The 26,587-nt window shown below is 41.1% G+C and overlaps 1 protein-coding gene across 5 annotated transcripts in view; it reads right to left on the reverse strand.

Annotated features, from left to right (window-relative positions):
• LOC125899761 (partitioning defective 3 homolog B-like) overlaps nucleotides 1-26,587 on the reverse strand; it is a 265,237-nt gene that overhangs the window by 77,148 nt on the left and 161,502 nt on the right. For all 5 annotated transcript variants that reach the window (XM_049594278.1, XM_049594276.1, XM_049594275.1 and 2 more), the window contains 2 exons: nucleotides 18,935-19,045; nucleotides 18,145-18,525 (listed from right to left, as the gene is read on the reverse strand). In XM_049594278.1, coding sequence (XP_049450235.1) covers nucleotides 18,145-18,525; nucleotides 18,935-19,045 — 492 coding nt within the window. The remainder of the gene's footprint in view (nucleotides 1-18,144; nucleotides 18,526-18,934; nucleotides 19,046-26,587) is intronic.

A 26,587-nucleotide genomic window follows, 5' to 3' on the forward strand; every position in this document is an offset into this window, starting at 1 on the left:
AAAGCACTGAAAACATTCTAAATATAGTGAACACTTCAACTGATATTGATTTTTTTTTCGGTGGCAAAAATATGTTTTGCTGTTGCCCTCGTCCATTGCAGCACACCGCTTAACTTTCGCGCTGGTGCTCCTTCAGGCTTCTCCAAACTGGGGATGTGTCGACCGCCATCTACTGTAGGTAATGCGCTGACTATGAATAAGTACCTCATACAACCTTACTTCAAAAAATTCAAACTATCCCTTTAAGGCCAAAAATAATAAGTTGTGTATAAAGCTTACAGGTTTCAAAATAAAAGCAGAAAACTGGGCTTCAGTCCAGCAGAAACTTTCTTCCTCTCTTGCTCTCTCACACACACACACACACACACACACACACACACACACACACACACAAGCCCAGGGAGATCAATCTCCTGCTCTGCTCTGCCACACCAATAATAATTCCATAAATGTTTAAAATCAGAATCGGAAACTCGGCATGGCTGTTAATAATGCTGCCATTAATAATTAAGACTTCTGTTCCATTAATAACATGGTGCGATACGCACTAAAATATATCAATGTCCACAGCAAGGGAATGTGTCCTTGTCATTAAAGACTATAAATATTTACAAGACTGGTAAAAAAGGTGCGAATTCTTTAAGTAAAACCCTTAAACTCTGCTTTCTGGCTTTGCTTTTAATCAGTTTTGGGGATCTTTGTCATTTATGCCATCTAAAAATGAGACTCCACTGTTGAAGCCAGGGTGACTTGTGATCATAGGTCATGTAAATGTAACATTAATTTTTTATGACGTAATGTGAGACCTGTCAAATTTTGTGCAAACATAATCCATTGAGGAATAATATACTGTGCATAGGTTTAAATTATTCTAAAGATGATTTGTTTATTTATTTACACTCTAAAGCCCACATTAAGTTTAAATACCTTAAAAGCCATTATCAGCCTGGTTCACTTTATAAGACTTAATAACCACATCAATAATTAAAAGGAAACATGCTGGGCAATGGGGCAAATGCATTACCAACACCAGTGCTGGTATGTAAAGGAAACACAGTGATTCGTCATGTACACCTGATTGGTATTTTCATTCCATTAGTAAAAAAATGATAAGGGATATACAAAGACAAAGATGGATGGACAGATGGATACAACAGAAAAAGTGTGAGACAAAGAAAGAGGGAGCGGACAGGTCAAGCATGTTTTTTAGTGCTCTCTAACAGACGACTTTGAGCTGAAAGGTTTCATAAATCTGGCACAAAATGGCCAAAGGACTCTGCTGCAGTCTGCAACACACACAAACACACACTTGTAAGCTCCCAGATGCACACACATGGTGGACGGACAGGTGATGTATGGTCTCCTCTTAGATGTGGCACAGGGAGAATGTGTCATTCAGACTCTCAGCTCAGTCTGATTTATCACGTTTGCAGATGTGTGTTTGTGAGATTGTGCGTTTGTATGTGTGTAGAAAAAGAAAAGCTACACAACACGAAACTACCTACAGGAGCCTGTTAAAGCCCTTTGTGTAAGATATCTACTGGATATAGAGTGTTACCATTCAGAATCAGAGGGAGGAAGTGTCAGTCTTGCATTCTTGGAAACAACAAAGATAAGAAAAGGATAAAAATTGAGTTCCGGTGGCAGAGCTGTTGACCTTCTGAAAAAGAAGGGAAAGTAGTAAAGTAGGATTTCCTTTCATTAGCACAAACACAAAGTCATGATAGCCATTTGGAAAAATCAATAAAGCTTGAAAACATGAACTGCGATTGATTTTAAAGCTTAAGAGATGGTACACGCTGTATATAAATGGCTCCTTCGCCCTTTTCAAGGAAAGCTGGAAATTTGTAACTTTGCATCCTGCTGATGCTAATCAATGCAGCAAACAATAACTGCTTTCTTTTTTAAAGCTTTAGAAATGTCAGAGTTACAGATGACTGTCTTACACTTTTCAATGCAACAGTAAATGAACGTTCACTCCCTGAGATGTAATAAGACAGGAACAGGAACTAAACCTTTTTAGACAATGATACAAATTATATGAGTTAAGTTAATTATATCTAATACCATACAAGTTCACTAGAATACTTTATGTTGCTACCTAACACTAGGGATGGGAACTGATAACATTTTATTGATAACTATGCCATTACTGATTCTGTTTATTATACGGATGCACGTGATAAGTCGTCTAAACAATTAAACAACAGCGCCTTCGCTAGTCAGCACCAGAAATACTAGTGGGTTAAACCAATCCGTGTTTTATTTTTGTACAGGGCCACTTAACTGTTATGCAGCCGCCCACCACTAGTAGGGGCTACAGAGCTGACAGCGCCCCCCCCCCCACAGTAATGCTCCAGTAGACTTGAGTTTTAAAACAGCAGATGGGAAACTGGGGAGATGTCCTCTCGCAAAACCAGCGCACTTTGGCAGTACTTTGATCTAGAAAATGAAAACAAGGTAGGATGTAGGCTTTGTGAGAGACAACTGGCATATAATCACTCGACTTGAGCAATGTGCGGCCACATTCAAGTCAAATATTTGGATGTTAACCTGCACGCAACAACAGCTGCTGCTAGCGATGCTAGCCACACTCAGACCAATTTGACATCATTCACCCAGAGCACAGAATATGTGGCGATTACAACAGAGGGCTGGACTTCCATAACAACAGAATCATGCATGACAGTAGCGTGTCCTTTCATCATGGAAGGATACCTAGTTAGTTACATGCTCCAGAGTAGAAAAAAAGGCATGCATGTGAATCAGGTGTGCAAAAGCTCCACTGCTAAACTGCATTTTCTTGGTCAAAAGAGAAATGTTTAGATCCTGCCTGTGTGGTGCTAATGGTATTACAACAGAGGATATTAACCATTTTAGCAGATGTGCTTCTTAGTTGCAAAGCCGTAGCAATCGTGAGCTGTCAAATACATGGCATTTCTGGAATTTAAGCTCACTATGTGTAGACAGATGTTCAAGCATACTGCTGGTGTTTCCACCCTTACTTGAAAATATAATTTTTCAGACATTACAAGCTGCATTGTTGTCATCTTTCTACTTGAAATGAAGCCACACTTTGGACCTTGTTGTTGCAAGTTTCTCTCAGCTTAGACACATGAGTTTGACATCATTGTTTTGCAATGCGCAACTGTAAGAAAATCATGCCGGCACCAATGAAAGGACTCGATAAGCTCGGAAGAACACGATTCTGAACTAGAAGTGGTTCTCGATTCTCATCTCTACATATCACAAAGAGTAAATTAGTATTTCAACTATTAGGACTTACAAATGAACAGTCTAAAAAAATAATTATTGTATTATTTTTAGGCAGGCATCATATCTGGGCAATGACAGGACACAAACCGCAGGTCGATAACTGTGATAGAGCGCAACAGAGGAAATGTAGTTTCATATTGACTGATGGTGACAAGAGGGAGTTGTAGTCTTCTTTTTTTTCCTTTCCACACTTCCACAAATGTGCGCCAGTTTGTGTGTTCTCCCCCGTGTCTAGTTGTAGAGTAGAGGATCGTTATCAGCTGTGTCTTACAAGGATCAACTAGATCACAACAACGGACACAGGTCAATGCGTTATCTCTCTGTCCCTGTATCTTGTATCTGTTTCGCTCAGCTGCTTGCTCTCTCTTGTACACACACACACACACACACACACAAACACACACAGAATTACTTGCAAGTAGGAAAAACAACTTAATCAATGTGAGTTATTGTCCATCATATGTTGACATGGATACAAGCTTTCTATAAATTACATGTTCTGTCGTGTGGACAGTTCTGTGATGTATTCAATTTTCCTTTCATTTTTTTTTTTACACTTTCTTCACAGTGACTCATTTAGTGCAGTAAATATTCAGTTCTTCAATTTCTGACATCTCCATTCAACCTTTTTCCCCGCTCACTCGCCTCCGTCTACCCTCTACCCAGTTTATGCAGGCAATCATCTCTGCCGTCGTTTCCATCCGCAACTTGATACCATCCATCTCTCCTTCCCTCCCACTCCATCTTAATCTCTTCATCATCTGCTCATCTCCATCTCCTCCGCCCTGGCCTCCCTCTAACCTCCCTCCATATCTCCCTCGCCTAACTCTTCATCATCTTCTTCCTCCTAATCTTCCAAGCTTGTGCTCGGCCCTAATTAGCTGACATCTCTGCTAATGAAGTCTGACAACAAAAGATCACCAACGCTTGCAGGTGGGTCATAGGGAAAAAAAAAAGGAAGGGGGCAAAAACAGACAGAGTGTGTGCGTGTGTGTGTGTGTGTGTGTGTGGGGGGGGGGGGGGGGAGTGAAAGAAAAAGTAATAGCGCGGCTGTGTATATGAAGTGTACGTGCTGTCAGGTTGCTCTGTTGCTCTCGTTTCCTCCACAGGCTAACAGGAAGTGACACATGTTCTCAAAATGCAGCTGACAGGATATGACACTGCTCCTTGCGCGGTGTCGTCAAAGCACGGGGAGTAATTAGCGCTCTATCGACTGCCATGACATCAATCAGACTAGCTGTCTAAATGCCGGCATGTGCAAGAGAGACACTCACAGTGGCAGAGGAGGTTGGCATCCTATCCTCATGATAATCAGTGTGTATGTGTGTGAGTGTACGTATTGTGTAGATTGAAAATTGTCTGGCATAACATTATTTAGACAAGCCTTCTATGTGTGTGTACCTACGTGTGTGTGTGTGTGGGACAGAGAGAGAGAGAGAGGGAGCGCTACAGGTGGTAAACTGGCTGGCATAAAATCATGTAGGCAAGCTGTCTGGCTCAACATTCCCCTTTGACTTTAACAGCCATGTGTGTGTGGCAGGAGGCCAATTTGCCTAATGCCTCTGCCAACCACAATAGCTGCGGATGGCATCTCTCTAAAGCTGGATTTATACCTGACGCGAGGGGTTAACGGCTGTCCCATGGGAGTGACCCAGGTTTTGATTCCCAGTTCAGTGTTGCATTTAATGGATGATAGCAACTGCAAATTCCCACTGCAATTCTATTTCAATTCTTTCATATTCATGTAACGATAACCAGAGCATTGCCCATTCAAAATGTGCCCGTTCGATAAAGGACCATTAGCTTGGCCTCTGGCATTGCTGCTTGCGGTCCACACAACGTCACATTCCACACTTCCATGGATCCTGAGCAATACACCTGCCGTGACACAGTTGGATCCCTTTGCAATGCTAGAGTATAAGCATCATTTGCTAACAGCCAGCTATCTGGGCCCAGGCTATTACAAGGAACACAAGTGGTCATTCTGAAAGTTACATTGCTGATACTTGAAATTCACTTTCTTTATCTGTTCTTGAATATGTTTTATTGAGCGATGAAGAGCTGTGTAACTATAAAAAGGAGTCTCCTCTCAATATACTTCACAGTGTGTGTACATAACACAAAACTAATAAATATGTCCTGTAGAATTCAAGAGCTCTCACTCAACAATGTACTTCCATGGTTCCTCAACAATACAACCGCCAAGTGTGAAGTCAATCGGATGAATGGTTGTAGAGAAAATGAAAGGACAGACTCGTTTCATTTTAGTTAGAGGAACAACAATGAGAAGGTTTGCTTTGTCCAATTGTTGAATAGAAGACTTCTGCCATGCAACGGCTTGTTTCCATTCTTTCATTCACCGTGATACAGAGCAACCATCACAGCGAACTGAAGATCTGCAGTGGAGATGGCTTTGCTCGATGTATGTTAGTGTAAATGAGACACTTGGGGAGCCTTTCTTTAACCTGCTTTATGTTGTCTTCACTGTCAACAAAACCATCAGCAAACAGAAACTTTATCTTCCAACAACAAAATTGGTTGTTTGGCTGGATGTATATCAGCTAACTAACTGATAGAGGTCAGATTTTGGTGCATGAACAATAGAATAATGTTTTGGCTCTCTCTTCAATCATATCCATACATTACTTTTGTCTCCATGGTTCTAAGTGTAACCTAAACTGCTACCATGACGCTGTTTTACACTTGATTTAAAGTTGATGAAGAATCTTTCTAATTACTCCAGCTGACCTTTACTTCATATGACCTCACATGCTCACTTTCCAATTTCCTTTGCTCCTTATACAAATATGTGCTGGTCCTGTGGACTCAACTGGGGTAGTTTCATTAGATTTCATGAAGCCTCTACCTTAACCAGAATAATTTCATCCAACCTCAAGCACAATAAGTAACTTTAACCTTACCCGGAATTCTTTAACTTAACCTTTCATCCCAAACTTGAGTTCTGATTTTTCATTTCCTCCTGAGACCTGAATATTTGTTTGATATGCATTTGTACTTCCTAATTAACAGCATCTTATCTTGTTACTGTTGCTAAAATTACACCAATTTGTTGCTATATCAAACTACGAACATTCTTAACCATAAATAAACCAGTTTCAACCATAAAATGTGAACAGGTTTTGGACCTTGTCCACTTATGTGTCGGGGTCAGCTGCATGGCTGCCATCTTATTTTTTTTTTACATGGATTAGTGTGTCGTGCTTACTGCTACTAGATGGCACAAAAAAGTGTCCACAAATGAGGACAACAGGTCTAAGTTAAGAAGAATGAAGTGGAAGGTCAAGTAAACCCAAAGAGTGATGTCCACATATGAGGACACAAGGTCTCAGGAGGATATGATGTGAATAGAAATGCGTAGTGTTATTCAGAAACTATGGCCATAATAAAAAACACTTGTGAATGTCAAACATTGTTTATGACCCAGACTTAATAGCCACAGGAATATGTTAACCTGTTAATAAAAGGTCAGTAAGTAAGCGAGTGAAGCATGGTGTGTACACTAGACCTGAATTCACAGTGATTAGATACAATGCAAGCTCACATCAAGCATATGGATGTGAAACCAAGCATTTATGATTTGAAGCAGGTGGAAGATGTGTCCTGACTGGCTACGCCATTTTGAGCTGAACTTTTGTTGGACGCCTTATTTCTTTTTATTCCTGTCGGTTGATTTAGAAGCAGCACAATGGACAAGGAACAGCTGATCCATGAAGTTTGAGTGAGGGATTATCTCTACGATACCTACTTATTTCATTACAACAGGTAGCTCAAAGTTCTGGTAAGCTAAATGACCATCCCTAAAAACAAACTAGGCCACTTGGTGTTGGCTATATTGCATGTCATTACCAGTGACTATCACAATGTAATACGTGTGTTTTCTCTAAAAAAGTAACAGTAATAATGTAGGAAGACAGCAAGTAGGTTACTCACCCTTCTTTTAAGTGGTTACATACCCGGACTAATCTTGGGCACACAGCTGATAGCTATAATGATGATGTTTGTTTACATGACGCAACGCAAGTGCATATTTAATGGATTCAGTGTAGACATAGAGCTCCAGTGTTATGAGATGCTATGTAAAAGTCAAACGCTTTCTTGCTGTTAGGACATGGTTGCAATATGTTCCACTCGGGAGCGGCTGCTGAGTCAAGTGGAACACCTGGTAAATTTTGGAATACCGGTCTGGTCCAGTATTTCACTTAATATCTAACCAGTTTGAATATTTTCAAATCGACCCAATGCTACTATACATACATTTTGTATTGGCTTTCTCTTACAATAATCATTGCACTAAAAGACATCCACTAACCCTCTTACATAGCATAGAAACAAGAACTAACTCTCTATGAAGCATAAAAGTCTTTGCCAAACAGAATCTGACACACACAATATCCGTACAAAATGCATGTGCATGGAGTGCATGAGTGCATGTTGCTTAGCTACAGGTTACCACTACTCAAATTTCAATCTAATTCACTTTTTCATAATCCCCTCGAAAAAGGTATGAGATTAAAGAGTAATGGAAGAACACGCATCCATATAGATGGAAAATAACATGAGAGATCCGTCCCTGAGCATATACCTTTTGTGTCTTGAACTTTTACTGTGTTCATTTGCTTGTGTGTCCTTTTAAGAGCCCGAGTTTATGTGCCCATGTGTCCTTTTACCGTGTACGTGCTCCATCGCGGGCGGATGTCCTTTGCATGGAATTTATTTTTCATTGAGAAGTACTTGTGCAAATACAAGAGGCGGAAATCATAAATGAGAGGAAGAGAGAGCAACAGGGGGAAGAAGGACCCAGAAAGGGTATATTGAAGGGAAAGAGAGCAAGGGGGAGGAAGGGATGGAGCGGACGAGTGCCTCTTGAGAGCTTTCTCTTATTAGCCAGGTTGAATCACGCGCATTGAGTCCGGAAAACACACACTCTTCTTTTCTCGTCTGCTCTCCATCACTTGCCCCCCCACCCTCTTCTCATTCCTCTCTTTTAGTCCTCTACACATTCTCTACTGCCAGCATCTCAGTTCAGTTTCCCTCACTTTTTTTTACTTTCCCATCTCCCTTTCTCAGTCTAATTTGCCCTTTTAGTCCTGGACATTCACTGACCCCCTCCTCATTCTCCTTGCATGTCCTCACTCCGTCCAGCTCATTCCCCATCTCAACTGTTGAATTATCCTAAAACATCCACTTAGCCTCTCTCCCCCTCAGAATCCCCTGCTACCTCCTCTTTTCTCCCCTTTTCTTCACTAGTTGATCCTCATTTCTCATTCCTGCAATTATTTGGGTCCACTCATGTCTCCTTTCAGCCCTCAAAATTTGGACGCTTTATTCTCTCCTCCAAATCATCCTCTTCTCTTTCATTTTTTTTTTTTTTTTGCTCTAAACATGCACTGACCCTCAATCATTTTTTCCCAATCTTTCCAGTTCGCTCCTCTTCTCTTTTCAATCTGTTCTTTTGTCTGCTGCTTTCCCTAACCTTTATCCTCCACTTTCTCTACTTTGTATCCCTCTCTTCCTGCTTTTAGAATGAAAATCCCCCTTTTCTTCAACACTTCCTCCTGCTAATTTGTTCCTGTAGCTCTAAACACTCATTCTGGCTCTTCTCTTCTCTATACCTCTCTTCTGTTTCACCCCTTTCCCTGTTTTCTTCCTTCAACTCCCCTTCCTCTTTATTCCTAATCCCACTTAACCTTCCATTCTATTTCCCTTCAGTTCCAAAACACTCCAAACTTCTCTCTCATACCCGCCATGGTCCTTGAATTTGCTTGCTTCTCTTCAGTTTAAATTGGTTGGAAATTCCACATTTCCTGCTGCATGCATTTTTGCATTTACATAAAGTACAACTAGATAAAGATAAGGGACAGATAGTCTGCATTGTTACAAGAAATCAACAGGGGATGAGGTTGTTTTGAGTAATCTGACGTGCCAGATGGTTTGTTACCCATCTGAGAAGCCGTCATTGGAAACTGTATAGAAAAGGAAAAAAACATATGTCTATCACTATCTATCACAGGCCAGTTGGAAGAAGAGTGAAAACATCTTTCTATCAAGGTAAGCCTTGCTCTTCTTTCAAGGAAGAAATACTCTCCAGCTCTGGTATTACTGATGCTACTGCAGCATCTATGCTAAAGTCTTTAGGAGCCACCATGTTCTTTTGAACCAATAGTTGCCCCTTCATGTTGTGACACACCTAAAGCTACCACCAGCTCCTCACAGGAAGCTGATAGGTCTGAGCTACTGATGGCACTGACACAAACGCATTACTTGAAGCCTGACCAAGTGGATTTTCATGTGATCTCGTGATCCTGCATTTCTTGTGTGATCTTGTGATATTGCAAGAATTCAACCGCCATGCAAGGTAATGTTTTCGGCTACTTTAACAAATGACCAAAGCTTTTGTTTTCATTGCAAGGATAAGATAAGTGAAAGGCAACATGCGCACCAATTGCCTTGTCTTGTTTGTGGCGCAGTGAATGTAATGGGAAAGGGCCTTGTGACCAACACATTGACACTTATTTAAATAAATAAATGCAGCAGTGTTGTGTGTGCAGGAATGTACTTTTTTCTTTGTGGCCAGGACAGTCATTAATTGCAGGTCACTTGTCAGAAAATGTAAACATTGTCTTGCATGTCAGAGGGGCAAGTAGCTACATGTGCAGATGTTGCAAACAGATAGTAGGACTTGCATTAGATCCTGGTAGAGTTAACTGAAACATGATCGAAAACTTCACAAATGGGGCCTGTAAGCTCCTGCTCCTGTCGTAGCCGTTTTCCACAGCATTCTGTGTTAATGTGACCTCAGTTGTTCATTCAGTAATGAGCTTTTCTTCATGACTTTGTGCTAAAGCTCATTCGTGCCAAAATCACGTAACAACCCAAAGCTCGCGAAGACACATCCCCTAATACACACACACACACACACACACACACACACACACACACACACACACAGCCCCCACCCAACCAAAACTAATTACCTACAAGAAGAGAGTGATGTGGAAAACAGCACTTGCACAGACCAACCTAGCACCCACTAAAAGCTCCCTCCAGTTTGTGTGTATGTGTGTGTGAGAAGTGTGCAAGATAAAGACAGTGAGTATGTATTACTGTGTAAAAAAAAGGCCAGTGTGTGTGTGGCACTCATTGCGCTGAGAGAATATCTGATTAATTAACATGGAGGAAAGAAAGCCTCTCAAGTGACCAGCCAAGCGATGCTAAAAGCTCATCTTTCTCTCCTGTACAAGCCTTCTCTGGGTCTCTCTTGGTCTCTATTTCACCATTCTGACTCCTAATACACATTTTGAGAGCATGCTGTTCCAGTTCATACACTCCGTGAAGTATGACGTGCACAGTCTATACAATATAGGCTTAAATATGTTAGGTAAGGTACAGTGTGTTGTGTAGAAATTTATACATTTGCCCATGTGTAGCATTTTAGCAGTCAAACACCAACACTGAACGTCTGACTTATGTCTTTTATGGGAAGTGCTACACATGACGGGGTATTTATCTGCTCCAGCTCCGATCAGCTCTTATTGGCAGTGATGGAAAAATGACACCCTGTTGCTCATTTTTGTCCCTTTTTGAGCATGATATAATAAAAAACAATTTCTGTTCATCTCTTTCCAAGCAACACTCCAACATCTTTTCATAATAGTCAGAACTGAGTTTGAAAGAAAAACTGAATGAGTAACCACTGTAACATTTTCACTGGCCTTCATGTTGCTTTCCATTGTTTGCTAACCCTGTTTTCCTGCTCGTTTGTAATGTCATACATAACACCCTTGGGGGGAAAAAAGCAGAACAGAAAGGCATATTTTTTCTACTGCAGAACTGTGGTCTACTGGTAATGGGAAAGCAGTCTATGTCCTATGTTTAGCCAGTTTCCCTGCATTTAAAAAAATGGCATACACATGTTAATTTTGATGGGAAAAGGGTATTACTAGCATCTCACTGCAAATGTGGTGGATATCCACCCAAAAGGAAAGCCAATGATTGTACTGTATGGCATAAAGCAATAAGAGGACGGCTGCTCTTAAGGCACAAACAAAGCTAAAGTTTTGAGAGCTCCTCGCAATGGCAGATGGTGGGACATGTGAGAGCCAATGGCAAAATCACTTCCAACATGTTTATCCTCTTTCGTCAAGCAAACCCCAAAACAAACACAAATGGAGAAACACTTGAGGAGGGAGAGGGGCTAGAGGGGGCTGGAGTAGAAACTTAGTGTTATTAGTCCAGCAGATGTTTATTCAGCTTTATTTGCTGATACCATTGGATTAAGGGGCTATTGCTATAATGGGTATGATCTTATTTGTTTATGGGATGCGTCTAAAATGCTTTACAAAATCAATTTTATTGCATATAAACAGTATATACTACATTATACTCTGAAAAGTGTAAGCCTGTCAAATTTTTTGCATTGCATATACAAAACGGACAGGTTGAAAATATTACTTCGAAACCTCTCTGACAGTCTCAAAACATACCTTATAATAAGCAAAGACATCTGTTGCAAGGCCGCTGCATTAGACTTCAATAGGGCTTCATGATAAGTATGCCTGCATTGTGCTATTAATTTTCTTAGGTTTGGAGAAGCTCTGCTTTCTCCATGTTTTTTTTCCTTTACATTTCTTTCTTTCATTCTTGATGTTATTTGTTCTCTACTTATCTTTCACTCATGCGCTACAGTACCTCTCTCCCGCAAGCTCACTCCACTCTGGTCTCTCCAGGCTGATTGTTTTCTAATTGGTGGAGTGCCAGAGGTCGTGGTTGTTATGGTAACCTGCAAGGGGCACTTGGAAGGGTTAGGTAGTGGTGGTAGTGGTTGAGAGAGCGGTGGGAGGGGGGCACCCACTCAAGAAAACGGAGGGCAGCACTCACCCAAGGCTTGGGTGGTCACTTCAGAAAATGGACTCTGTGTGTGTGTGTGTGTGTGTGTGTGTGTGTGTGTGTGTGTGTGTGTGTTTTTGACATCCTAACTACCTCAGTTTTGTACATGCACCTAACCATGTGAGTGCGCAAATGGTTCGAGTAAGAGGACGGGAAAGAGTGAGAAAGGTAGTGTTGTATGTGCATGTCTGTGCATGTATGTGTGTGTGTGTGTGTATGTGTGTTTGTGTGTGTGTGTATGTGTGTGTGTGTACGCAGAGGGTGGGCAAAGAATCCTACCCTCCACTTGAAAATCCTCTAAAGAGCTCCTTTGCTTGCATCCTTTTCTCTCCCTGCCTCATTCCCACTGCTACTTCCTTCCCTATGTGCGCCACTCGGGCCTCTCCAATCTGTCCATCTGTGTGCTGAGATGGAAGAGAAGCATAAGAGCTGCAGGAGGGTGGACACCAGGAATATGACTGTATGTCAATACTAAGCTGATGAAATTTGAAAATGTATCTTCCTCCTCTCTGATTTAGCACTCCATCCGGACTTGGCTGGCTTTTTGAACCCCGGAGACTCGGCTTTTTGAAAACAGTCTCTAGTGTAGGATAAATGTGAAGAAGATGACATAAGCCTGGCTGGAGGCTGTGTGGCAGTAGATATAGGAGTTTCTGTCGCCCCTAACCCCCTCTGTGATCCCTTATTTTGAAATGTCAATATAGCCGATCACACAGCAAAGGTGTTGTCTTTCAGCTCCATTTATGTGGTTTGAGCAGATGCCTCTGATATCAAAACAACCTGCAAAAGAGACTGTGTGCACTCATTGTTTTCACATAGCATTTGCATAATTAGATGCTTTATTGTGGCGGCTGTCTCATGTAAAGGAGATGGCATAGGAAACACTTACCTTTGTGGAAAGAGTCAGGACAAAACATTTAGAGGAAAAAGTGATAGAGTAGATTATTTTGGCCTGTGTGAGACACACATTCATGCCTCTGTGTATGTGTAATCTTTACCAAATGTGCGGTGTGTGTGTGCGTAATGGGTTTACTAAATGAGTCTGCATTAAACTCTTCCATGCATAAGGAATTGAGCTGGCAGTGCCCTCTAGAATTAAAGGTGGTGGGCTGGTTGAGAAGCAGACAGTGTGATATATTACCGTGCTATGTGGTTAAATAACTGTCCTTCCATAATAGTGCTGTTTAAAGCAACCCACTGATAACAAAAATAATTCTCCAAAAACCCACAAACACACATAAAAATGCACACATGCAGCCAGGCACATAAACTTGTGCTGGGGAAATATAATTGACTCTATTTTAAGACCTGTGCCGTCAGCTGTCCGAATGAACTGACACAGTGTTTGAACTCCTGCAAAGACGATGAAACTGTTGCAGAAGGCTGCGTGCAAGCTTGATACTTATTCGAATCACTCATTAATAAAGGAAAAAGACGTCATTGTTATTTCAGAAGCCTGTTGCTCCACTTGAATGGAATCTGTCAAAAGCTTTGACAGATTCCAGATTCGAGCATTATGTTCAGTAGGGGCAACTACTGAGTGCCTACTGATTGATAATGCGCTCTCTGCTGCACATGTATCACAGAGATAGTTGCAGGTATGAAAAATTAGCATTTATGAGCTGGTTTAGTGTTTGGCTCAGACCCAGTCACAGAGTAAAATCACTATGGGGGCTTTGCAAATTAGCGGAGATGCACCACAGAGCAGACTGCATGAGCAAGCAAAGGCAATAAAAATAGTATAGTGCTGATACAGAATCAGTTCTGCTGTGCGTTACTGGCAGTTGATGACCAAAAATTAAAGGGAGCCAGCATTACCCAAAAAAGCAACTCAAGCTGTAGTCAACAAAGGAACATTCTGGTCGACTGAAATACCTGCTTTTCAACCAGTCGATTGGTCGATGGGGAGAAAAAAAACTGCATATTATCCCTAGATAAACTCAATTGGCCAAAGTGCTCTGAGTGCATTCCATCAGGTAGCGTTGTATTCGATCACAGTGGAAGAGGGGCAGGACAAATACCACAAAGACCAACTGTCACATCCAACACGTACATGTGATAAACATCAACAGTAATCAAGGAGAAATGAATACTACTAGCCACATGGACTGGGGGATTTATCCTCTCTCCCTATATGTTTCAACCTTCCCTTCATCTAGAGCCATAACCAGAGCAAGTTCTCTCTGACTTTCATACTTAGCGGATATTCCCTATCATAGCAACCAAATGCTACCAAAGCATCTCAGCTGAACAAAACACCGTGCCCCTAAAGCACTTCCACATTGCCAGCTGTGCGTCTTCAGAGGACTGTCTGGCTTTAACAGCTGGGAAAAAAGCTTTGGTGGACATATGGCATTATGAAAGTATCATTAGCAATCATCCCAGCAATGAGAATTTTGTCAGAGCATAACAATTAACTAATCAACCAACCAACCAGAAGGTGTCAGTCCTAAAAACAATAGCAGTATAATTATACTTATTATATTTCTATGTAATGTTTATTAATTTAAATTACTGTTCTATCAAAAATATCAACTTTTTCAGTAGCCAGTAGGGCCTATACTTGAAGGTGGAAATATAAACTGCCAAAACTTACAAAAAGCATAATGTTGTGTCCTGTGCACCAAATATTCCAGCTCATCTTTGCTTCGGAATCTATTAAAAGTTTTTAATATTTCAACTAACTGATCATTATCCAACCTTATCAATGACGAAGCAGTGCCTGTTTGGCTTTTGGAGCTATTCTTAATATCCATTACTTGCTTTCTATCAGACAGCAGTCTATCTATGTCTTCCGTTCAGTCTGTGTGCGCGCGCACACACGCACACACACACACACACACACACGGTTTTATGCTGTGTGTGAGTGTGTGTGTGTGTGTGTGTGTGTGTGTGTGTGTGTGTAAATCGGCTCACTGCATTGCTGAGGTGCTGATGGAATGGAGTCCTTAGCGATTTTGTTTATCTCCTTCTCCCACATGCATACCGTGGCTCTGGCCTCCCTCCCTTGACGTACAGTAACACTGAGCCACGCACACACAGACGCATACACACAGACACCGCTGACACAACTACCTTCTTTTTTTTTTTTTTTTTTGCATCATTGATTACTGTCAGCCAATACCTGGACTTGCTTCTGTTTGCATCATCAGGTTTCAGGAAGTGATGATAAATGAATAGCTGGACTGCTGTGGCCATTTTATTTCCTTTAAGGAAGGGCAGAGGTGGGGAAACTGAAGTAAATAATAAATATTGGATGAATTACACTAAGTAGCTACAAAGATCCACACTGGATCCATTGGACATCTAGTTAATTATGATTTTTTTAATCTAAAAATAACGTAGTATTATTTTAGAAGTTAATGTCAGAAACGACATTGGCATAACATATCACATATGTACAGAAACAAAAATGTGATGCTTTAATATCAAATATTTCAAGCTGTCTACTTCAATTATCATATTTAGCTGTATATATAATTATGCATTGCATCATTGAAGCCCAATGAAATAAAGAATAAATATGTATAGTTACATAATCAAAATAATACTATCTGCACTGAAGACCAGAAATTATGGGATATGTGTGAAAACCTGCAGTTGAGGGGTGAAGAATTGTTTTAAATTGTATAAACTCACAACAGCATACTAAAAGCTGATAATAAAAGAGTAGACTCTGGTTAACACAAATTATTTTTTATGGCACTCTGGTTAAAGAAGTATTTCACCATTAGAAGGATGTTTAGTGTAGTTCTATGCAGTAGAAAGATGCAGATACTTTTAAAATTGGTCCTTCATGACCAGAGAAAAAGGACTATGAAATTCACTTTTGCTCAAGAGGCAGGAAACCTACAACTACCACAATCGACCCGATAAACTCTCCCGCTGGTAGGTGATGTCACACAAACTCACCCATTTGACACAATGGCGGCCGGCTGGTAACAAAGGATCCTGTGTAACAGTTAAACTGTAAGCTAAAACATGTTTTCTGAAAACATCTGAGGTGGGAAATAGGCAACCCAGTAACAGAGTCTTAGTTTATACTTGATAAGCGCTGCTTAGTTTTACCATTTGATCTCAGTTTTTGTAAGTCTCTCTTTTTACTATGCAGGAAACCGTATGGCACCCACTTCCTGTTCATAATCTCTGGCTATTATAGCTAAACAGGGCACTACAATATTCATTCATCTTCTAACCGCTTCATCCTCTTGAGGGTCGCGGGGGGGCTGGAGCCTATCCCAGCTGACATCGGGCGAGAGGCAGGGTACACCCTGGACAGGTCGCCAGACTATCGCAGGGCTGACACATAGAGACAGACAACCATTCACGCTCACATTCACACCTACGGACAATTTAGAGTTACCAATTAATCTAGTCCCCAATCTGCATGTCTTTGGACTGTGGGAGGAAGCCAGAGTGCCCGGAGAGAACCCACGCTGACACGGGGAGAACATGCAAACTCCGCACAGAAGGGCTCCCACGCCCGGGATCGAACCGGCAACCCTCTTGCTGTGAGGCGAGAGTGCTAACCACCACACCACCATGCCGTCCGGCACTACAATATGTTTCTGAAAAAAATTTAGGCAAGAAATAGGTAGTGCAGTAGCTTAACCTTTGTTTATGTTCAATCAGCACTGTCTAGAGTTTGAGCGAGACAGAGAAGGGTCGGTCTGTCTCTTGATCCACTTCTACATTCTTTGTGTGGCATGGGTGGCGAGCAATGCGAAAATGAGGAAGTAGAATCTGTAGTTTGAGCAACAGCCCAAGAGCCAGTTAAACTCCGCCGGATGACGCCATTTGTGTTGCCCAACACTGGTTGAAAAACTGCAAGGTACGTAGACCTTCAAGTAGCATTTACTTATAATAACTTAAAGACAGTTGTGTCTCACCCTTAATCTGGCACTGTTTTTCCATCAGTGTCTTGGACTGGCTAAAACTATGCTGAATTTTGCTGGATCCCATCCCCTTGCTCATTAACAAATAATTTAGCAATTTACCTTCAATAGGAAAAAATCTCAAAGAAGTCTAACCTACAAGCCAAGGTCATAAGACTCTTGCCTCTCTATAATGAAACACTATTTATGCAGGAAGGAAACAATATGAAAAAAAGACCGTGTCAGAAAACATCTCTACGAAAGCTGGAACTGTCCATCAAACAGGTTTACTTCCTCGCATGAAGGCAGGTACAGAAATAAGGCAGATGTGTGCGGGTATGTGTCTGTGTGTGAGAATATCTGCACTGGTAGATATATTCAGGAGTAAGTGAGCTGTGACTGACATAATAAAGGTAAGGAGTAAGGATTGAGAGGAACACATTGAGCCCCGCAGTGATATTTTTGGGATACACACAACACACACACATACACAATATGTATGTCAGTGGGATTGTGAGTACACAGGCGCTCATGCTCAAGCTCAAAGCAAGCACAAACAATTCACCCCTTTCTTTTTGTCTGTCTCTATCTCTCTCTTGTTCTCAAACACACGCACACACGCACGCACGCACGCACGCACGCACACACACACACACACACACACACACACACACACACACACACACACACACACACACACACACACACACACACACAAACTGGCCCGTAACAGATAAACCTGATTTAGACAGGTGAGGGGGAAAGAGAGGCAGAAAAATGAAGCATCAGCAAGATAATATTGCACTCTAAAACTGAAGAGGGATGGGGAAGGAAAAGAGCAGGGTAGATACCCTGGAGCTTTTAGCCCAGGCGTGGCTCCAGGAGAGGTGTAAAGGTTTATTTGCGGGATTTAAAAAGCCAAGACTAATACTTATAAGCTCTTTGATATACTAAAATCAATTTCAAGACCAATTTCTGCCACTTTGTCTTAGACTACTGGGTCAAACATTTTTACTGTGAATAAAAAACACCAACTACCGAGCTTTTTTCTGACTGTTAAACCCGGTGAAGGTCGCGGAAACCTTACCTGTCATTAGCAGAAGCAGAGACAGGAGGAGATGTAGTTGCAGCTCCCCTTGGTTTATTGACTTTGGCGTACAGTCTGTCAAGGGGGTCGTCATCAGGGACGGCTCCAGGGTCGTTACCATGATTCCCGTGGCCTGGAAAGGCAGATGGGCCTTGTGGGGAAGGGTTGCCTGCATGGGCATGCTGAAATGTACTGTAGGGAGGCGACTGAGAGGGTGGCTGCGGCACTGGAACCATATCTCTGTCCCTGAAGGATTGTATACGGGCATAGTTGGGGTCTGTGTCATCATCTTCCACATCTGGATATGCCGAACCACCACCACCACCACCTTGCTGGTCTCTGGACCGTTGCTCTCGCAGCTCAGGATGCCCTGCTTCGATCCTGACAGACAGATGGAGAGAAAGCTAAGACGCCTAGAGATGGACTATTCCGATGAGTGGACTAATGATGACTGAGGTTCAACAAGAGCTACCACAAAGAAATATCTTTAAACAAACCACACAGAAGCCCACCATTAATAGAGAGCTCAAGAATGACAAGCATGGAGTGGAAAGAGGGATAAATAAAAGACAGGAATGGCAGAGATATTAATGAATTGGTTTCAGTGGTTTCCATGAGAGTAATAAGTGAACAATCGTCTGCCATCAGGGGGGAAGACAAAAGATAGGTACAGAGTTTTCCTTAATAGGAAAAGACACGAAAAAATATACACACGGTATATACACGGTATCTGAGTCTGTATGTCAGCAAATTTAAAGCAAGAAAAATCATCATCATCAAAGCTCCTCACCTTTCCCTCTCGTCTTTCATCCTCTCAAACTCATGATCACTCAGAATGTCTGACTTCTGTCGCTGCAGAGCTGCTTTTGCCTCCTTTTTCTCCTCTTTTTTCTTCCCAAATCTGTACAGAGAGGCAGAGAAACAGACAGAAAGACAGAGAGATGGGCATCAGACACAATGAGAAAGAGAGTACACAAGAACATCACATTATAATAATTCTGTATGGGGATTTAAACAGTGCTCAGTATAATGTGGTACTGTGGAAGCAGCACCAAACGCCACATTAACACCCTTCTTACAACAAACACACATGGCTGAAATCATTCACGTAACATGAACGCAGCTACACACACTGTTATTGAGTGCGAGAGCAGCCTGTGACTCAGTGTCAAGACCAAATGAATCATCTCTGCTTCTTTTCAGCCTCTCACTCACACATACATAGCAAGAAACACACACAAGCAAGAACACATACAAATGTATATCACATTGCAGCTTATAAGCTTATATATGGCACCACATCCACCACTTCTCCCAGACAGGTGACTTTTAAAACTGGTAGTGGTAGATACTGATACTTGTAAGCAGCTGCCATAGCTAACATAACCCTCAGCCTGCATTGCTGCTGCAGCTAAATTTCTACCCTGCAGCTAACGCTACAGTAAAGTCACAGTTAAATTCAAATGCTCCCAAAACATCCTCCCTTACTGACATTCTTTCTTCTTTGAGATCAAGAATTTTAACTATACCAATAACTCAAACTCACTCTCTCTCTCTCTCTCTCTCTCTCTCTCTCTCTCTCTATATATATATATATATATAATATATATATATAATATAAATAAAGACGTGACATACAAGAGGCCTTTCGTTTTAGTCTTGCGCTCCTTTGACTCAGTGAGCTTTAGCGCTGCATTTTAAGGCCCCATCCAATTAGAGGTGATGAAAATTTCTATGTTTTGCGACATCTTGCCTTTTATTTTATTTTCTGTTGGCTTCGCTTTCAGACAGCTGTCCAGACACTTGAACATGTGGAAACATGCCCACTGCTTAACCTCCAGTCCCCACTCGTTTCCCACCCAGGTCGGGAGGGAGCTAACGTTAGCTGGCTAGCGGCGAAACACATTGCTGCAGAGACATTGTGCCCACCCTCCGGTCTCCCCCAAGGTCACCCTGGTGAGTAAGCTGCTTCAATTTTAACCACAACAAACCTTTTAGCATTTTTACTATGTTAGCACTACAACCTGTGCTGACACTGCTAACGTTAACATAGTCAACAATGCTAAAGGGGAGTTAATGGTTCAAAACTGAGCTGCTTACTCACTGGTGCGAGCTAGAAGGAGACCGTAGGGGGGGCATTATGTTTCCGCTGTTCGGTTGGGACGGTGTTACTAGTTGTAATGACTGAATGAACAGTGTTGCTAGCTAGTTAGCTCCCCACTAGAACTATAATATACAAATACTGTAGGCATAAAAGGCACATAGATATGTATTAATAGGTAAACAATAAGTAGTTGGACAAACAAATACAGAGTGACTATATAGTCTATTTGTAAAGGTTAGTGATTGCAATGTAAAGTGCACTGGAATAAATGGAGTATGAGTAGTTCAATAAATTAGATAGAGGGAGGCTATACGTAAAGCTATTGCTACTCTGTACAGCCTAATCTAAATTAAAAGATGGCATACACACAATAGACTAAGAGGCCCGTCTTAAGTGGCCACATATCAATACTCAAACCACACCAGTCAATACAGTTTGTGTGTGGTCAGCATCAACAGCGTACTCAGCACTACTGGACACTGCACAAGTCATTACCTGGACAAGACTGTGGGTCGCACACATACCCACACACAAAGAAACTTCATTACTAAATGTGAATGTAAGTTGACCACATCTCCGCTCACAGGTCGATGACAGAAACACAGTTAACTTGTATTACAGCTTGAGTGTAGGGAGATACAGGGTGTAAAAAGAGAAACCATTAACAATTAATGATGAATTAAATTTCATTGTTTTATTCAGTTTTTTTTTTACTGCTGAAATAGGATTTGAGTCAACTTTTATGCCGACAAAGGTCTGATTGACTGCTCTGATAACTAAATATCAGAGGCTAAAAATGTCATAAGCACGTATAGCCTGCTCACAAGCTGGCACAAAAAAAATGGAGTGGGGGGAAAAAGCACTCCCCTCATTGAAGCTCATTAAACTTTACACCCCAGCAGCTGTATGGCAAATAGGATATGGTTAATTGAGCAAGTCAAAACTGTTAAATAGTTAATATCTTCAACATGCAAACCGTGACCTTATAACACACTTTATGTTTTATTTATCTAGTGAATTTATTGATGTGTTAGCCTTTGGTCTACACTTCCGCTACCCGCTGCTGCTGATGTTTATGAAGTATCACCATACCTGCTTTTGCATTATTTATACATTCATTGTCATTTTAAAGTGTGTGACTGATGCGTGAATGTTTGGAAGTTTAGCCTATGCATGTCTGTGCTTTGCTAGGAAAAAAAATAGTGCAGTGTGCATTGAAGTAATGAGGTTCTTTGAAATGCTTAATGTGGACTGGGTGGTAAAGCAGCGTATTCACCACTCATAGAGGGGAGGAGGGCTCAATGGAAATGACGGGCCATAGCTGTGTGTATTAACAGCATGAGTGTGTATTTGCCTCACAGGGGACAAGCCTCGCTCTAATTACTGCTACCTACAGAGTTACAGGCTTACCCTTTCCTTCAACCCTCTCTCTTCCCCTCACTTACCCCTCTTTCACCTCCCTGCTTTTTTACCTTTTCCTCCTCTTTTTTTTTTACCTCAGCGATCTTCTCCCTTTTCTCTCATTAACCTCATTTCTGTTCCTTTCCATCCATAGCTTACCTCGCCTTCACCCCTTCATCTCGCCGCCTCGTTTGGCATGTCGCCCCTTGGTATCAAACACTTCTCTCGCAGCACTTAACCTCTAACACCTCCTCCTCTCCTTCTCTTGCCTCAGCTTTTAAACAGAAAATAAAAATGATGGAAAAGGAATTCGGGATAAGGCTAGATTTTATGTTTGTATTACATGTAAGAGTTACAGAGTGAGGGGAAATCTAAGTTATAATGGTCGTTAATGAAGCATATAACAGAAACAGGGGGAAGAGTACCTCAATATACCTTAAACCTGACCTAACACTCATCACAACAAAAGATATTGCAGATGGATGGACATATATAAGACACAACAATAAGATTAATCCAGCCATTTGCTTTTTAATTCTTCATACTGATCTCAGAGACCAACTTAACCTAATAACAATATATGTTTTATATTTTTTATCAGCATTTTGGATAAATGATGGAAAAGCGCCACACATTAAAAAGCTAGTAGGGGACACAAAGACAGATATTTCAACTGCACACCCCTACATCCTTGATGAAAAATAATAGATACACTTTAGCATCAGGATCATCTCCATTTTGCTACTCTGAGGACATAATCGACCAAAAAAAAAAAAAAAAAAGACAAAAATGGAAATAAGTGCAAATTGTAACCAGTGCTTTTAACCTCTTAAAATCTGGTTAAAAGCACTGGCTACCCACTGAAATATGGGGGTTTGAGAAGAAGAAACTGAAGTGCTTTAGAAAGAACATTCGGCAAAATACTTTATATAGCTTTAGAGCCATCTCTACAGTGAGTACTATATGCCCTCTGGACACACTATACTTCTCTACTTTATTTCAATCAACTGCTCACTCCATCCTTTCTTCTCCCCCTCCCTTCATCACTGTGTTCATTTGTGGGGGCGCTTTCTCCACAGGGTCAAGTTCCACGGTGAAGACGAACAAGACCGATTTCAATAAACAAGAAACCATCTATAACTATGTTTAATTTACCTACATTTAGCGGCGAGTGGAAGGGAAGAGAAGAGTGAGGGAGATATAGAAGCAAAAGAAGGATGTGCAAAGATAATGGACACCTACAGCTTAATCAGGCCTACTCTTTCCACTCCTTCTTGATTGTGTTATTACTGGGCTATCGTGGAGGCAAGACGCATGTATGCGTACACATAGACACAATTGAAATTGAAAATACAGCACACACATAAAATACAGGCAGAAACATATAGAGGCCACAAACATACATTCATCAGGTTGAAAGTGTGTGTGTGCATATGGCCTTTTGCAAGTGAAGGAAGACATAATATAAACAGAAAGCTACACACCAGAGCAGAGAGAATCAAAAGCAGATAAAAAGGGACAAGTCTTTTTCCTGCCAGGACCTTCAGGCAGAGCACAGGGGGTGTCTGGGCTGATACAAAGCTGAGTGTATTTGTCGTCGTTGTAAATGCACGCATATGTTAGAACAAGACAATTTAAGTAAATAGGACGTAAATTGGCTCGTCTCATAATGTCATGACTCTCATGTTTGACCTTTTTAGCTCTCTAGGCAACTTTGAGCAGCAGGAAAAAAACGTAATTTGCATCATTTGTGTTTGTTTCTTTTTTCTTTTTCTCATTATGACTTCTACCTGTCGACAAATTCCTTTTCATTTTATTCCTTTAACATGTGTTCTGTCCAACACAAGTAATCACAAACCATTAGCTAAGTGTCACCACACTGCACATTTACAAATTTGGAGAGGTGCTGGAGGTGAAAATAATTTTCTAGTTTTAAGTATTTTTATTGGCCATTATCCTTTTTTTTTTTTAAATCCTTTTTTTTGGTCTATAATAAATTACTGTACAGTGGAAAATGGAGAGGAACATCATAGCCACATGTGCGCACACGTAGTCTGGACATTCAGAGTACTTTTTAGAATGCCAACTTACGAGATTATCACTTGAGTATAATTTCACACGGGATATCAGAGTAAGAACAGCTGATTAACAACCAGTCAGGACGAATAAATTACCTCTTGTTCTTTCATCAGTAGGAACAGAATGATGACTCATGAATATTCAGGACCTAACACCCAAATCTGTATGGAAAGTGTATGCGAGAAGGATTTAATTGGATATATATACACAGGTTTCTTAAAGCCTCCATCTGTGTAGAAAGAAGTGGGATGAAAAAACAACCCCACAACAACAAACATTCAAACATTTTAGCTTGATTTCTGATTTGGGGGAGGGGGGGTATTCTTTGGAAATTACTGTTTCTTTTCATGGTCAATTTTGTTGGGATATCAAACAACAGTGTAAGTAAACAATATGTACCGACACAAAATCTGTTGTACAAAACACACCCACATAATTACTTACTTATGAAAAAACAAGGCGAGTGTACATAAAAGGTTGATTCAACTTTCCTCACTCTGTTCCCAGCCGGTCTCCTTGAATATATTTTTAAATATCAGCCTCATTTAACAGAGTAACCAGCGGCAAGTACACGGCAACACTCCATAAGACTGTCGTCACTCCAAATATTTCAAAAAGTCTTCTACAAATACCGACAACGCAGAGGGCCAGAAAGCCTGTATAAGCCTCATTACATGCTTGTTTATGTTAGATTTTCTTCTACTTCATCTTGCATGCTCTTGACACCGTCCACCTGAATGGACTAGAAAACTTCCTGGTTTAAGGCACACATTTCCTGGTGGCAGCTCAAGGAGGAAAGCAGAAGAACTATGGGTTGAAAGGTAGAAAGGGGAATCCTAATTGCTAAGAGATCTACAAAACACACACATACATTAACATGCAAATAGACGTGCCACTTGGAATGGCGAACAGTGAGCAGAGGGCTGTTCCACACTTGTGCCTCTGAATAGTCCTGACAAACGAGGAGAAAATGAGTGCAAACATCTGTGACTCTCACTTCACCTATTCTTCCTATTCTTCTGCGCTTCTCTCACTCCCTCCCATTGCCAATCTGTAGACACACCTCCCTTTGCTATCATTGGAGAATGGCTCCCTGTGGGAATGGATGATGGACAAGAGCGTGGTGATAACAAGCACACGCACGCGCGCGCACACACACTGTAAGGAAGCATACATTGAAATGCAAGCACACTCATATACACACACACAAACAGATGACTGGCAGGCATGACATCAGTCTGTGACACTCCAATGACTTTCTGTCATGATTTCTGATTGGCAGCTGGTGGGTCCTTCCCCCTCTTTCAAGCATGTGCTCTCTAATTATGAAACAATGACAGGCAACGTCTGGTCAAAAGACGGGTTTTACCCACATAAAGAGCCTTAAACAGCTCAAATTTACCGTTGCCTTCACCAAAACCTGACCATATTTGTTGGACGCTACATAGCTGAAATGCTAGCTAAGCAACAGTGCTATAAAATATATGAGATAATTACCCAAATACGGTATTTTAACTTTGTGACATCTTTGGATTGTCAGTAGAAGTCTCGACTAAACTGTATGAGGGCTCATTTATGCATAACGTTAGAGACAGAGATGGACGGAGCCTTCTGTTTGTACTCTGCGTTCATTTGGTTGATATTTGCTGCGTGTTTTCTAAAAGCTAACAGATACGGACAAAACGGAGCAGTATCACCAGAGATCGTGGAGGCAGTGTAGTGTAGTTCAAGCAAGACGCAACCACAGTAGACACCGAAGAAATTTAAAAAATGGCGGATCGGAACAAATTGGTAATACACTGAAGAGAATTCTCTGTCCACATGTTGCAGCGCATATAATGGTGGCACAGACCACTGCCATCTACAACGTTGCTTCTATTTAAAGGTACATTTTTACACCGCTGCCTTGCTTGTTGTGTGAACTTCTGACTCTGCCCTCTAGTCCTGCATCTATGCCATCATAAAGGATCCATCAAAGTATGAGGGCAGTGCCGTTTACAACATTTGAAACAAACGGATCTATTTTCATACCTAAAGGGAGCATAAATGAGCCTTTAGAGGCACATACCTCTGGCTATTTTTTCTTAGTCTTAGTTTTTCTTCTTTTTCTCCTAGTATTTATTGTCCATTATTTCCATAATTTTTTTTATCTTATTAGTTCATTTTATTTATCTATATGTGTTGACATTATTACACTGCTAAATTGTGTTTAATACTGTTTGCATGATGCCGTTCTACAATGATTATATTGTTCTTAGAATAATGAGAAGGAGAAAAATAGATACCCTAGCTAATTAGCCAGTACAAGTACCCCCATGGTCGAGATGCGCTGATGGTCCCAATGATGGGGCACTTAGAGTCTAACAGGGTGCTGCATTTTGACCAGCTAGAGAGAGTAAAGAGGGGGAGAGGAGGAAGGAGGAAAATTGAGGCAAATACAAGCGAGAGCGTAATTACAGGCATCAATGAGAGGTAAAGAAAGAGAGTGGAAAACGATGGTTCTCTAATTGTAACCTTAAGTTTCTGTGCTTTTTTCTCCCATTCATACATTTTCATACGGTGGCTGCATTCTCCAATTATGCTGCTCTTTGAGCTCTAAGTTTTGCTAGGGTAAAAAGCCCTCTAAATGACATTTTCTTATAAAAGTAGATCATTTAGCAGACACGCATACAGATACACACACATATGCACACAGAAACTGAGCACTGCTAGATGGAGGTGAGTACAGCAGTGTATGATTACAACTAAGCAGGCAACCATGCATTTATTATCATAGATTCTCATAAATTCACACCATTTTAAATCTGAAAATGAGCAACACATACTTTACGACACGCATCTACAATCACATAAACATGA

Source organism: Epinephelus fuscoguttatus, linkage group LG13, assembly GCF_011397635.1.
Source record: "Epinephelus fuscoguttatus linkage group LG13, E.fuscoguttatus.final_Chr_v1".
Taxonomy (NCBI): Eukaryota; Metazoa; Chordata; class Actinopteri; order Perciformes; family Serranidae; genus Epinephelus; species Epinephelus fuscoguttatus.